The 14,686-nt window shown below is 54.0% G+C and overlaps 1 protein-coding gene across 1 annotated transcript; it reads left to right on the top strand.

Moving 5' to 3' along the window:
• Positions 1 to 6,874: 6,874 nt before the first annotated feature.
• On the top strand, positions 6,875 to 14,530 carry LOC102766918 (chromosome unknown open reading frame, human C19orf81). Its single transcript, XM_006763857.2, has 4 exons — positions 6,875 to 7,172; positions 12,423 to 12,495; positions 12,599 to 12,719; positions 14,385 to 14,530. Exons 1-4 carry the CDS (start codon positions 6,953 to 6,955, stop codon positions 14,526 to 14,528), a joined length of 558 nt encoding a protein of 185 aa, XP_006763920.2. The 5' UTR covers positions 6,875 to 6,952; the 3' UTR covers positions 14,529 to 14,530.
• The last annotated feature ends 156 nt before the right edge of the window (positions 14,531 to 14,686 follow it).

The following is a 14,686-nucleotide window of genomic DNA, read 5'->3' as shown; positions in this document are numbered from 1 at the left end:
ATCGCATCGCGCGCTGCTGGGAGGGAGGAGGGAGAGGTCCCCGGACCGAAGCGTCAGGGACCCAGTGCGTGTCCAGAGGATCCAGAGATCGGGCGCCAGGACTTCCTGCTCCCCCAGGATCCAGGGGTGCCAGCCCACAGCCCCTCTTCTCTCAAACAGAGGAGCCGGGGAGCCCAGCCACCTCCGCTCCCAGGACCCAGGGTCCGGAGCTCCCGCCCGCTCCATTCTCAGATCTAGGCATCCACGCCTCCCGCCCCCGCCGCCGCGGCCCCCTCCCCCGCGGGACCCGGGACCTCAGTCTGAGGAGCCCCGCGGGCCGCGGTGGGAGGGGAGGCGGGGCCTGGGCGCCAGCGGTGGAGTCTCAGCCCGCGTGAAGGTGCCGAGCAGGCACCTGGGTTCGAATCCTGCCTGGGTCGGCTCCCGCCTTTGTCATCTCGCGCTTTGCTCTGAGCCCCAATCTCCTCATCAAAAAAAAACCAAAAAACAAAAACGGATAGCCTGGCCGGTGTGGCTCAGTGGGTGAGCGTCGACCCATGAACCAGGAGGTCCTGGTTCGATGCCCGGTCAGGGCACGTGCCCATGTTGTAGCTGGATCCCCGGTCGGGGGGCGTGCAGGAGGCAGCGGATCAACGATTCTCTCTCATCATTGATGTGTCTATCTCTCCCTCTCCCTTCCTCTCTGAAATCAATACAAATATATTTAAAATTAAAAAAAAGAAAATATGGACAATAAACCTGTTTCCAAAGGGATCCAGAGGTTTTAGAGGGAAAGTCAGAATTGGAAAAGGATGGACACCCAGTAGGTGCTTAATGAATATTTATTTCTTTTTTAATCCTCACCCGAGGATTTTTCTATTGATTTTTAGAGAGAGTGGGAGGGAGGGAGGGTAGCGGGGGAGAGAGAGAGGAAAAAAAACATTGATGTGAGAGAGACACATCGATTGGTTGCCTCCCAAACATGCCCCAACTGGGTGGGGGATCGAACCTGCAACCTAGGTGGGAGCCCTTGACCGGAATCAAACCTGTGCCCTTTCTGTGTGCAGGCTGACGCTCTAACCATTGAGCACACCAGCCAGGGGAATGACTATTTCTTAAAATAAGCAGGAAATAGTCATTGATGTATTAATAGCAGTTAATGCTAATAATCCCCACTGACTCTGATCTGGGCCCTGGGCTAAATGCTATGAAAACGTTTTCTCATTTAATGTGCAGTTTTGTGTTTTTGTTTAAATATATATATATTTAAATATATTTTATTGATTTTTACAGAGAGGAAGGGAGAGAGAGAGAGAGTTAGAAACATCGATGAGAGAGAAACATCCTGCACACCCACTACTGGTGATGTGCCCGCAACCAAGGTACATGCCCTTGACCGGAATCGAACATGGGACCCTTCAGTCCGCAGGCCAATGCTCTATCCACTGAGCCAAACCAGTTAAGGCTTAATCTGCAGTTTTTTAAAAAAATATGTTCTTACCAATTTGAGGAAGAGAGAGATACATGGATCGGCTGCCTCCTGCACAGCCCCTACCAGGCATGTGCCCTGACCGGGAATTGAACTGTCAACCTCTGGGTGCACGGGAGGACGCTCAACCAACTGAGCCGCAGTGGCCAGGACAACTGTGCAGTTCTGTTATTCCCATTTCACAGAGGAGACAACTGAGGCTCCCGGAGGTTAAACCCCTTGGAGAAGGTCCAGAGCTACATAGTCACCAATGTGTGCATGCAGGTCTAGGCTCCCAAAGCCCACTCGTCCAGCCTGACCCTCGCACTCAGCACACAGGGTGCACAGGCAGCCCCGTTCCACAGGGAGAGACTCGCAGAAGGAAGTGTGCCATGCGCATGCGCTCAGAGATGTGTGCACAGATGGGCTTGCCAGCTTCCCAGGGCGCGTTCCAGACACTCAGGTTCTGAGGCGGCCCAGGCATTGGGGGGCGGCTGTAGGGCTCTGGTCAGTGTGTGTGACTGGGTGCCAAGCACCAGAGTTCAAATCCTACCTCAAGGCCTCCGTTTCCCCTTTTGTATGTGAGAAAGCACTCTTCTTTTTTCTTTTTTTTATTTGAATTTTTAGAGAGAGGAAGGGAGAGGGACATAGAGAAACATCAATGTGAGAGAGAAACATTGGTCAGTTGCTTCCCATACCCACCCCAACTGGGGATCAACCTGCAACCCAGGCATGTGCCCTGACCAGGAATCTAATTGGCGACCTTTTGGTGCACATGATGACACTCAACCGACTGAGCAACTGGCCAGGGCGAATGAGGAAAAATTAAAAAACCCAGATTCGATGTCATGAAGTTATTTTGAGGATTAAATTAAATTTATGCGAGGTGAAAAATGGTTAGTATCTATATATTTAAAAGGCTAATATGCAAAGTGTCCCCTTGGGAATTCGATCAGGAGACCGGGAGTTGGATTGCTCGCTATGATGTGAGCTGACCACCAGGGGGTGGCACAGAAGATGGTGCTGAGGGAGCGAGGGAAGGAGGAGGCAGGGAGGCGGGAACCTGATTGGCCCTGATCGCCAGCCAGGCCTAGGGACTTTACCGGTGCACGAATTTTGTGTACCGGGCCTCTAGTTATTGTAATAATTAGTAATTACATGCATTTGCTTATGTATTCTCTTTAAAATATATATTTACTGCTTTTTAGAGAGAGGAAGAGAGAAACTGCAATCGGAGGCCTCCTGCACAACCCCTACCAGGGATCCAGCCCACAACCCTGGCATATGCCCTGACAGAGAATTGAACCAGCAACCTTTGGTTGATGGGAATGATGCCCAACCCATTGAGCCACCCTGGCCAGGGCTGTGGATACACTCTGTGACTACATTTTACAAGTGAGGAAATTAAGGCTCAGAGCACGGAAGCGCCCTGCCCAAGGTTACACAGCTGGGAAGTGTCAGAGTTGAGATCCAAAGCCACACAGCTCTGAACCTAGAGCCCACCTTTCAGTCACTACCTTGCTTGCATCCAAGAAGTTTGAGGGCCTTGCCTGTCGCCACCAGGAGTGTAGAATAGCGTAGAGCACTGACCGGGGAGCCAAGAGACAGACAGATTCTCTGCATCCACTCAATTCCATCCACGCAGCCATTTGATAGACACTCACTGAGCACCTACTGTGTGCCAAGCACTGTTCTAGGCACCAGGGATGCAGCTGGGAACAAAGAAGACAAAAACCCCAGCTTTGGGACAGGGAACAGGATGGGAAGCCCAGGGTGCTGTGAGTGTGTTGACATTTGCACTGGGCTCAGAAGGGTGAGTAGGCATAAATCAGGTGAAGATGTGGCGGGTGGGGTGGGGACAGCTACCGGGAGAAGGAACAGCCTGTGCAAGGCCTGGGGCAGGAGGGAGTTTGGCTCAGTGAAGGGACTGCTGACACATAAACTTCATGGGGGCAGCACTTTGATCTGTTTACTGCTGTGTCCCCACTGCCCGACACAGTGCCTGGCACACAGTAGGCACTCAAAAAATATTGGTTAGTTGAATGAATAAATGAATGAACAAGTAGATAGATAAATAGAGGGATTGGTGGATGGATGAGTAGATGATGGATGGATAGAAGGGTAGGTGGATGGGTGGATGGATGGATAGAAGGATGATGTAAGGATAAATGGATGGATGAGTGGATGATGGTTGGATAGAAGGATGGATGGATAGATGGGTAGATGGATGGACAGATGGATGGATGAGTGGATGATGAATGGATGGGTGGATGAGTGGATGGATGAGTGGATGATGGATGGATAAAGGGATGGATGAGTGGATGATGGTTAGATAGAAGGGTGGATGGATGGGTAGGTGGATGGATAGCAGGATGATGTAAGGATAAATGGATGGATGCATGGATGGATGCATGAATGCATGAGTGAATGAATGAGCTTGCACAAATACCTACAGATTCACACACAAATGTGACTGGAAATAAATGCAGTCTCACACCCACAGACGCGTCCTCGTGTGTAAACACAGATGCACCTCTTCTCCGGGTGCCCCGTGGAGAGAACAAGCTCTGGGGGGAGAGGCAAACCCTCTGACCAGGCTGCAGCTAGCCCCTCCCCCCTGCGGTGCTGAGAAAATTTCCGGAAGAGGAGGAAATGCTGATTCAGGGATTCGTGTCCCAGGCTTCGCGTCAGGCGGGGAGGGGGACAGATCCGGCCTGGGAGAGGGGGTGCGTGACAGAGGGAGGCAGGTGGGGCTAAGGCAGAGCAATGGACATGGAGAAACAGAGTCGGAGAAATGGAGCAACGGAGACAAACACACACAGAGAGACAGACAGACAGACATGCGGAAAGGTATGGAGACAGACACAGAAAGATACAGACTAGAGATACATGGAACAGAAACTCAAATTCAGACACAGAGTGAGATAAGGCAGGTTTCCAAGGACAGACAGGTAGAGAGAGAGGAAGAAACATAACGACAGAGAAATGGAGACACACAGAGGGAAAAAGAGAGATGCAGACTTTAGAAAGAGAGAGAGAGAGAGAGAGAGAGAGAGAGAGAGGACCCTTCCATGGAGGAAAGAGAGAGAGCCCGTCAGAAGACGAGGCACAGAGAGGGGAAGACATTTGCCTGAGGTTGCACAGCCTGGACCTGGCTCAGTGCCGGCCTGTTTGACTCCAGAGTCCAGGTTCTCGCCGCGCCCCTGACCAAAGGGGACGGGAAGATGGGGCTGGGGCTCAGAGTGTGGGTCACGGCGACAGAGGGACGCAGTCACTCGTGTATTCACTCAACACACGCATTCTGCGCCTCCCAGAGGGGGTGATGCGGGAGGAGGGCCGGAGGGGAGTTAGGAGCTGCTGGGCTGGCGGGGGAGGCAGACACAGGGTCAAATCCCTGAAAAGACAGACGGAGAGGACAGTGTTCGGAGTCCCCGGAGGGAGCAGAGGAGGCGCGCCAGGGAGGAGGCGGGGTCAGAGGCCGCTCCCGGCGGGAGGGAGCATTTGAGCTTCTAGGAAAGGACCAGGGCATTTTCGGCTCCGGGAAAAGGGGGGTGGAGAGGGGCATTCAGCATGTGGGGTGCGGAGGCAGGAGTGGCCCGGGAGGGATTCGCTACATGAGAGAATTAATCAAAGGTGACTGGACAATGTTTGAAGGGGTGAGAGGGGAGAGGAGCGCGGGACCAGATCGTGCAAATCTCAGACGCCTGGATGAGGGATGGGAATGTGGTCCAGGGATGCTGGGGAGCCACGGGGCGGCTGCACGCAGGGGAGGGACAGGTCAGCTCTGGGCACAGAAAGAACCCGCTGGAGCAGCGGTTCTCAACCTGTGGGTCGCGACCCCTTTGGCGGTCGAACGACCCTTTCACAGGGGTCGCCTAAGACCATCCTGCATATCAGATATTTACATGACGATTCATCACAGTAGCAACATGACAGTGATGAAGTAGCAACGAAAATAATGTTATGGTTGGGTCACAGCATGAGGAACTGTATTTAAAGGGCCAGAGGGTTGAGAACCGCTGCACTGGAACCCTGTGGGGAAAGGAGTGGGGACAGGAGCACAGAAGGAGGCTGGGGAGAGGGTGCAGGCGGAGAGGATGGAGCTGAGGGGGTGCCCCGGCCCCAGGAATGAGGAGGAGAGGATGCAGGGTCAGGGGGCAGAAGGGGGAGCGCCTGGGGACTGGTGGGCTCTGCGCCAGGTGTGCCTGGGATGAAGGATGCTCCCTTCCTATAGGGATGGGCTTGGGGACAGAAATGGAGGCCAGCCTGATGGGAGACCCAGACATAAGGAGGTGGAAGGGAGTCAGGGCCACAGAGGGACTGAGTCTGGAAATGAGTCTAATGAAGTCTGGACTGTTTTCATTGCCAATGACAGAAGCACAAATGACCTGAGCATAAGGGGGAATTCATTGTGTGGGAGAGGGTTTCAGGCACGGCTGGATCCAGTACCCCAGTCATCATCAGGAATCTGACTGTTGGCAGATACAAAGACATGGGTGCCTAATGGGCACCTATGCGGTAGACCCTTTCCCTGCTTCACTTGGGACCCAGGAGCCCCCAGACCCTTCCCCTCCAGATGCACCTCCACGTGGATGCCTCGGTCTGCGCCCATGGCCAGGGCAGTGCGGAGGGTCTCCTGGGAGGAGAGAAGGGGCTTGACTTGGCTTCTTGCACCAGGGGGATCCAGGAGCCTGATCCCCAGCCCCTCCTCCCTCGGACCCAGGCCCCCAGCCCTTCCTCCCTCGGACCCAGGAGTCCGAGTCCCCAGGCCCTCCTCCCTCAGACCCAGGAGTCCAGGCCCCGCCCCTCCTCCCGCAGACCCAGGAGTCCGAGTCCCCAGCCCCACCCCCGCCTTCTGTAGGTACCATGACAACCAAGCCCCCTGCTCGCCTTTCCCTCCCCCACCTAGAACCCAGTTTCCGTTTGAATCTTGACCGTGTCTAACCAGTTCCTGCTTGAGACAGGGATGAACGGAGGGCAAGTGGGAACAGAAGGGGGATGACAGAGGGGAGAGGAGCCGAGAGGTGGGGCAGAGGCAGCCCTGAGCGGGGAGAGGTGGGGAGAGATGGAAAAGGGAGACGGGGGAGAGATGGGGAGAGAGGCCAGGCGGCAGGGAGCGGGCGAGGGGGTCAGAGAAAAGCAGGCGACTATGAATAGAGGCGGGGTCGGGGGTCGGGGGAGATGTTGGGGACATTGTTAAAGGAAGAGACTGGGGAGATAGAACCAGGAAGGGGGAGAGAAATGGGGAGGAAGGGGGCAGAGAAACCCAGGGGAAGCCTAGAGGAGAGACGGAGGGAGAGATTAGATGTCAGGGACATGAAAGTGGGAGAGCGGGAGAGAGGGAGAGGAGCAGAGAGATGGGGAGAGAGTGAGGGAGGGAGAGGGCGGGAGAGGGGGGAGCGGAGAGACTCCAGGAAGCAGGGAGAGAGGGGGGAGGAAGCGGGAAAGTGGGAGAGGGGGTCCTGGGGCCCGCAGGGGCTCCCCGCGGTCCACGGAACCAGAATCCCCATGTGGGCCCAGCCTCCCCGTGCCTCTCTGTGTGCTCCCCCGGGGGTCAAAAAGAAAGAGGAGGCAGCCAGGACGAGAAGGAGCTGGGGTGGGTGGCCCAGTCAGAGCTCTTCTTCCCACCCTCCTGAGACACCCCCCGCCCGCCTTCCCAGGATGCAGCAGGAGGGGGAGCCCCCGAGCTCCTCCGCCCTGGGCACCCCCAGCATGCACAGGGAAGCAGGTACACCAAGCCGCGTCTGTCTGTCTGTCTGTGTGTGTAGGGGGGGGGGGGGGAGAGGGGGTAGCGTGGGAATTTTCTTCATGTAGTGAGTCCTAGACTTGGCCTGTAGCCTCCAGGGAGTCACTGGCCTTCCCAGGAGAGAGCCACGCAGACTCTTAGGTCGACCAGTACTCTTTGGACCTCACACTACATTTCCCACAAGCCTCTGCAGTTCCCTGGCCAATGTGCTGGACACAGAACTACATTTCCCATGAGCCTCTGGGGCCCCAACTACTCCTCTGAGGCCATTATCTCAGAAGCCCTGCCTGATCCCTTATACTCTTCTTTTTTAATTAATTAATTAATTTTAATTGATTTCAGAGAGGAAGGGAGGAGAGAGAGAGATAGAAACATCAATGATGAGAGTCATTGATCAGCTGCCTATTGCATGCCCTCTACTGGGGATTGAGCCCCTATCCCAGACATGTGCCCTCACGGGGAATCCAAGGTGGCCTCCTGGTTCATAGGTCAGTGTTCAACCACTGAGCCACACCGGCGGGGGCCTCACACTCTTCTTGTCTCCCACACTGAGCTCAGCATCTTCCCCAAAAGTCCCTCCTCCTCCTTGCTTCCCATCTTCTAATGACCCCATCGCCAACTGATCACTGGGCTAGATCCCAGGTGCTGCCCCATCCCCTCCCACAGCCATCAGTCCCCAGCCCCATCTCCCATCCCACTCTCTCTGCCCCACCCCTGCCTCAGCATCCGCACAGCCCCAGTTCAGCTCTTTCCTTTCCGATGGGCCTTTTCTCAGCCTTACTGCCTGGTCCCCAGTTTCTCCCCTCCAGCCATTGCCCACCTGGCTCCAGAGGGCTCTTCCCGACACCAGCGCGGATTCTGTCTCTCCCCTGCTCACAGCGCTCCCTCTTTCCTCATCACTCCAGGGACAGCGCCCCAGACCCTCAGCCTGGTGGGCCAGGCCCCGTGGGGCCCGACACCAGCTGATAACATCAGGTTCAGGTTCCAGGGCTCCCTACTTGCACACTCATTCGTTCTCCCATTCAACATGCATTGAATAATATATCTGGGTAAAAGTGCATTTGCCTAGCAGGTAATAGAAAACGAGACTTAGTATCAAGAATAAGAAAGTCATTGTCTCACCCAAAATGAAGCCCACAGGTGGGGTGGGGTTTGGTTGAGTCAGCAGCTCAGTGATGCCGTTGAGAGCTGTTTCCATTTCCATGCTCTTTGGTCTGGGACAGAGTCGCTTTGCACGCCAGCTAACCTCATGGTCACAGGATGGCTGCCCCAGTTCCAGGCATCGCGTCCAGGGGGCTTCCTCTTCAGATTTCAGATTTCTGAAAACGATTTCATATTTCACTGATCCGCACCTGCTCACTCTTATCTCAATTGCTGGCAGAAGGAATGAAATTATCACAATTTTTTTAGTCAGTGGTCCTCAGCTCCAGCTACCCACCAGGTGGAAGACTTTTTTAAAACCTATGCCCGATTGCACTTCAGATCCAATTTAACTTGAATCTCTAGGACTGGGGCCTTAGCATCTATCTAGTTTTTATTTTATTTTATTTTTTTTAAATATATTTTATTGAGTTTTTACAGAGAGGAAAGGAGAGAGATAGAGAGTTAGAAACATTGATGAGAGAGAAACATCAACCAGCTGCCTCCTGCACACTCCCCACTGGGGATGTGCCCGCAACCAAGGTACATGCCCTTGACCGGAATCGAACCTGGGACCCCTGAGTCCACAAGCCGACGCTCTATCCACTGAGCCAAACCGGCTTCGGCATATCTAGTTTTTAAATGTTTACCAGGTAAGGATGATGAACAGTGGGGTCGGAAGGCATCGGTTTAAATGTGATGGGATATCCCCAAGGGGGATCAGTGAGCCTCCCTTGAGTTGCTTGGGCGAAGAATGGACCCTCCCCCTCAAAAGAGGGGAGAGGCCGAAACCGGTTTGGCTCAGTGGATAGAGCGTCAGCTTGCGGACTGAAAGGTCCCAAGTTCGATTCCGGTCAAGGGCATGTACCTGGGTTGCGGGCACATCCCCAGTAGGAGATGTGCAGGAGGCAGCTGATCGATGTTTCTCTCTCATCGATGTTTCTAACTCTCTATCTCTCTCCCTTCCTCTCTGTAAAAAATCAATAAAATATATTTTAAAAAAAAAGAGGGGAGAGGATAGGAATGGCTGAGGAGGTCTCCTTTCTCGGTGTCTGCTATTATAAGCACCTACTCGGTGCCAGGTGCTATACTCAGCATAGCACATGCCCTGCTTGCAAATCAGACTCCACTGTCGCTGTCCTCTGCTCTTGTCTTTGAAGGACTCTATTTTTGGAGACCCCGCCTTCCGTCCTCTCTAACCTGGACTGAGGCACTTACTTGATCAGTATAATCTGTGTCTAGCTCCAGAGAAGCTGAGTGGAATTGAGTCGACCAGTTGGCTGGTTTTGACTATCAACACGTGTTCGTGTTTAGTTTTGCTGTTATCTTTGTGGTATTTTGGAACCAGTAATGTTTTCAGCTCATCCGGCTGCAGACTTTGGCCGAGGGCAGTGGTCGGCAAACTCATTAGTCAACAGAACCAAATATCAACAGTACTTCAGAATAGACTCGCCCAGGCCGAAAACCAACTTCTGCGCATGGGCCACGAAGTTTCAATCGCACTGTACGTGCGCGCCCACACGTGGTATTTTGTGGAAGAGCCACACTCAAGGGGCCAAAGAGCCGCATGTGGTTCTCAAGCCGCAGTTTGCCAACCACAGGCCTAGGGCATCAGAACGCCCTGGGGGGTCCCCAGCATTTTGCCTGTAGAGACTAATGAATGAAATGACGCAGCCTGTTCTTAGGCAGGGAGGGCAGGCAGGACACACTGCGTCTCACAAATAATTAATAACCCACCGTGGCCATAAGTGCTCCTGAGTCTTGGGGCTGAAGAGAATTCTGGGAAGTTCCTGCAGATGGCCATATTCTATTTTGCATAAAGACCAAGGCCCCAAGGCGGGAGGAGACAGGGAGTTCCAGTCCCGGAAGTGCTTCTGGGATGAGGATGGCCTGCCTGGTTGGGCTGAAGACACCAGCAGGGTCAGATGAGGTGTGGTCTTGTGAGCCACAGGGAGAACTTTGGACTGAATTTACCCGGAGGGTAATGGGGATACGCCAATTGAGAAGTCTGGGGAGGGAGTGGGCAGGATGATCTGTTCAGCACTTCCAAATGCTAGTCTGCTGGGGTGAGGAGAGATGGATTAGGAGGCTGTTGTCTAGACAAGAGTGGGGTGGGAGGCAGGAGCCTGTGGGGCTGGGAGCACGGACTGCGGATCCAGACACCTAGACTTTTATCCTGATTCTATCGCTGTGGGCTCTGTGAGCTTGGGCAAGCCCCTCAACCGCTCTGTGCTTCCATTTCATTGTCTGCTCAACTACACCCCCTCAGAAAGCTGTCATGCAGATGCAGAAGAAAGCGCTTGTGAAGGTGCTTGGCCCTTTAAAAGGGACTGTACCCATGGAGTTACTGTTAAGTGGACGGAGAAGGAGGTTCTTGTGTTGAAGGGATGGGGGGGAGATGATCAGAGAGGCCAACAGGAGCGACCACACACAGGGCAGGTGCTTCTCCAAGGGGATCTTGTTAAAATGCCAGTTCTGACCCGGTCAGTCTGGGGCGGACCCTGAAGGCAAAAGGAAGCCGCTGAGGGTTGTAGGCCGGGATGCTGAGACGTGAAAATCACCTCCGCTGCCCTGTGGGAACATGTGGGAGGTGGGGGGACGGGGAGCAGAGCCCCGAAGTCCAAGAGCACCAGGAGCACAGTGCTGACAGCTCAGGGCTGGAGGCGGCCTGTGGCGGCTCCCAGGAGCCATCGCTGAGTTTTGCAAACTGGTTGTTAAAACCATGGGTAGCGTGAAATTGGTTATGGTGGGAGTATTGACACCAGGAAAACTGGCAAATGCTGCCGTGTGTGTGTGTGTGTGTGTGTGTGAGAGAGAGAGAGAGAGAGAGAGAGAGAGACCATTGAATGTATTGACTTGTAATGACGGAGGCCATAACACATGCAACATCTGAGTAAGGGGGTGCCAGAGAGGACTTTCTATAGGAGCTGAGCTGCCTTAGGGGACTTTGGGAGGGTCCAGGGAAGCTGGGCTCTGCTCTGGGCCCGATGCTGGCAGGCAGCGGAGGCCAGTCCTGAGGCAGGAGGAGTGGATGGAGCTGACACTATGATGGGAAAAGCAGCCGCATCTGAACCACGCGGGGGTTGTTTGGGCAGCACTCACATTTTGTTGTGTTGAGATGTGATCCTGGAGTGGTCTTCATTTGATCTGGGTCCATCGGGGTCACGGAGTGGCCTTGGCTGATGGTGGTGTTCTGTCAAACTATGTCAACGAGAGGGCAGCGGGGCCTGACGGGATGCCAGCCCAGCTCCTGGCTGTCCAGAGTGGCATTCCCCTTTGTTCAGCTGCTGTAACAAAGAGACCCCACACACAGTGACATTAAGAAGACAGTTTAGCCCTAACTGGTTTGGCTCAGTGGATAGAGCGTCGGCCTGCAGACTGAAGGGTCCCAGGTTCTATTCTGGCCAAGGGCATGTACCTTGGTTGCGCGCACATCCCCAGTAGGGAGTGTGCAGGAGGCAGATAATCGATGTTTCTCTCTCATCGATGTTTCTCTCTATTCCTCTCCCTTCCTTTCTGTAAAAAATCAATAAAATATATTTTAAAATAAAAAAATAATAAAAATAACATATTTCAAAGTGAAAGCTATTGTGGATTTCATGGGTGATGGGAAGGGAAAAAAAGACAGTTTCTTTCTCTCTTGTGTAATGGGAAGCAGGTGTTCCAGATCGGTGGGACATCTTACCCCTAAAGATGACTCAGGGACCCAGGTTCCCTCTGTATTGTGGCTCCCCCATCTTTAGTATGGCTGAAGCTGGCTTCTGGCCACATCCACTCCCGAACAATCTTCTTTTAAACGAACGACTCCAAAGATGCACCCTCATTCCCTCTAACACTCCGGGTGAGATCGTGGTCACATGGCCACACCTAGGTGCCAGGGAGCCTGGTAACTGTCGTCTCTAGCTGGGCGACTGCGTGCAGGTAGAACTTTAGGACTGTAGAGGAAGAGGAAAATGGGAGGCAGCTAGCAGCTGGCCTTAAAGGACCAGTGAGCCGACTGTGGGGTTGTCTAGAAGGGCCCAGTCAAGTTCCAACCAGGAGGCTTAATCGTATGTGAGGAGCGCTCAGGGCAGCTGGGTTCTCTGTCTCTAGGAGCCCTCCTTGCAGACCTCGAGACCTCAGAAGAGACCCAGGCTTGGAGCCTGTGCAGGCCCAACAAGTCCTCGTAAGTAGCCCGGCCCCGTGGTTTCTGACCTCAGCGCCCTGGAGTGCAGTGACAGCTACCCCTGGCCTTGGAGCTCCTTGCTGCCCACTGGCTCTCTCCCCAGGAAGCAGTACCTGCGCCAGGTGGTAGCAGAGTATGAAACGCTGGACCGAGAGCTCCCGTGCATCCGGAAGTTCCTCACGCCCCCCGCTGCCCAGCCCCTCTGCCTGTGCCTGGAGAGCTCGGTGAGTGGCCCCTCGCCCTTGGGGCACTGGGTGGGGTGATGGGAAGGGCACAGGCACTGAACCAGGCTCTGGGCTTACCAGCTGTGGGCTTGGCACCAGCACAGATTGCTGAAAAGTGATTGTGAATTTGTTCAAGAGTCAATTGGCAGATGTGTCACTGCTAATCCCAGAGGGGCAGAGGGGGGGAGACTGAGGACAAAGGGAGTCTGCTAATCCATCTACTCTGAAATTCTGTAAAGTTTACAGATATAGCAAACACCTAAGAAAAAGCTCGTGTTTTTAATAGATTCCCCGAATTGGTAATTCAGTGTACAAATCCTTTGGCAGCCCCTGACCTCAGTCAGAGGAGATAACTGTTAGGGTCTCACTCGGGCAGAAGTCAAGCGAGAAGACTGGGCATGAATGGACATTTACTGTGCGCCAGGCACCGCTCAGAGGCCCTCCCTCAGCGATCTGGGTGACTTCACCCCAACACAAGGACTGCTGTCCTCACTTTAGGGACAAATCTCCATCCCATTGTTTCTCTTCTTTATGGCTTTGAACGTCGGACCCCTTTCCTTCCCACTGCCCTCCAAGACTTGCCTTCCTGGAGGAGACCAATTTCCATGACTTTTAGTTCCTCTACAGTTTTATATGCTATGACAATGGCATTACCTTCGACATGGTACTCTCATGCTGAAAACGTGATAATGACTAATGTGTGTTTCTAAACATTAAATAGACTCACAGGAAGTTAGAACTCCCTGTGACCCTTAGTTTTTGACAACTGAACATCTAATCCAGCGGTCGCCAACCTTTTGGACCTCACGGACCACCATTGGTGACCATTGATCTAATCTATATATATATATTGATTTTATATATATATATAAAAGCCTAAGTAACCGAATGACTGGTCAACTGGTCGCTATGACGTGCACTGACCACCAGGGGGCAGATGCTCAATGCAAAAGTTGCCCCCTGGTGGTCAGCGCACTCCCACAGTGGGAACACCATTCAGCTGACCCATGGGCGCCAGACACTGCCAGGCTCATGGCTGGCAAGCCAAACTGTGGCAGCAGGAGCCTCTACTGCCTGGTAGACAGCTACTGAGCGCAGCACAGGGCTGGGATGAGCCGGAGCAGGTGGTGCCCCACTGGGCTGGAGCTCCGCCCCAGTGGGTTGCCTGCCACTTTGCACACTACTACAGGGATTGGGCCAAAACTGGCAGTCCGACATCCCCCGAGGGGTCCCGGATTGTGACAGGGCACAGGCCAGGCTGAGCACAAATCCGTGCACAGGGCCTCTAGTGGAAAGTGTGTGACTTAAATCTTTGCGAAAATCTTCAAGAGTTGCTGAAAGCTTGCCGTCCAATGCAGGTTGCTGGAAAGGTTTTCAGTAGATTGGCAAAGTGGGCCCCATTGGTGACTTGGGACAAATCAGTTGGGGAGAACTGATAATTTGGAGAATGACCTTGAATGACAGTAGATGCGTTTCTCCCTGGGAGATGCCTCTCCTCCCCGCTCTGACGCGAGGGGAACGGGCCTTCTGCTCAGGTGTGATCCTTGCCCCTCGAATGCCACCCGGGACTCCGGCAAGTTCTGCAAGTGGGGTTCGGGGTGGGGACTTCTGAACCCGGAATGAACCCCGTGTCGCCGACTGAGGCTCGCTCTCCGACTCCCCCAGCCTGAGCAGGACCTTACCCACCTAGAGGTGCTGGAGGCGCTGCAGGCCGAACTACCTGGGGCCATGGAGAGCGGCAGCGTGAGCAGCATCCGCTTTGAGAACATGAACGTCATCTGTGGGACCGCGGGGCGCAGGAACCGGTGAGTCCGCGGTTGGCAAATAGCAGAAGAGTTCTTGTGGTCAGTCTGGAGAACAACAGGAGAGATCCTCACATCCCTACCTAGAAGTGGCCTAGAAGCAGGCTGGGCCCCGTGCTGGAGCCCGCAGCGTGGGGAAGCAGAGAGAGGGTCGGCTCTGTTTCC

This window comes from Myotis davidii, unplaced genomic scaffold (assembly GCF_000327345.1).
Source record: "Myotis davidii unplaced genomic scaffold, ASM32734v1 scaffold358, whole genome shotgun sequence".
Taxonomy (NCBI): Eukaryota; Metazoa; Chordata; class Mammalia; order Chiroptera; family Vespertilionidae; genus Myotis; species Myotis davidii.
The sequence above is the reverse complement of the archived record's forward strand: the minus strand, read 5'-3'. Positions and strand labels throughout refer to the sequence as shown.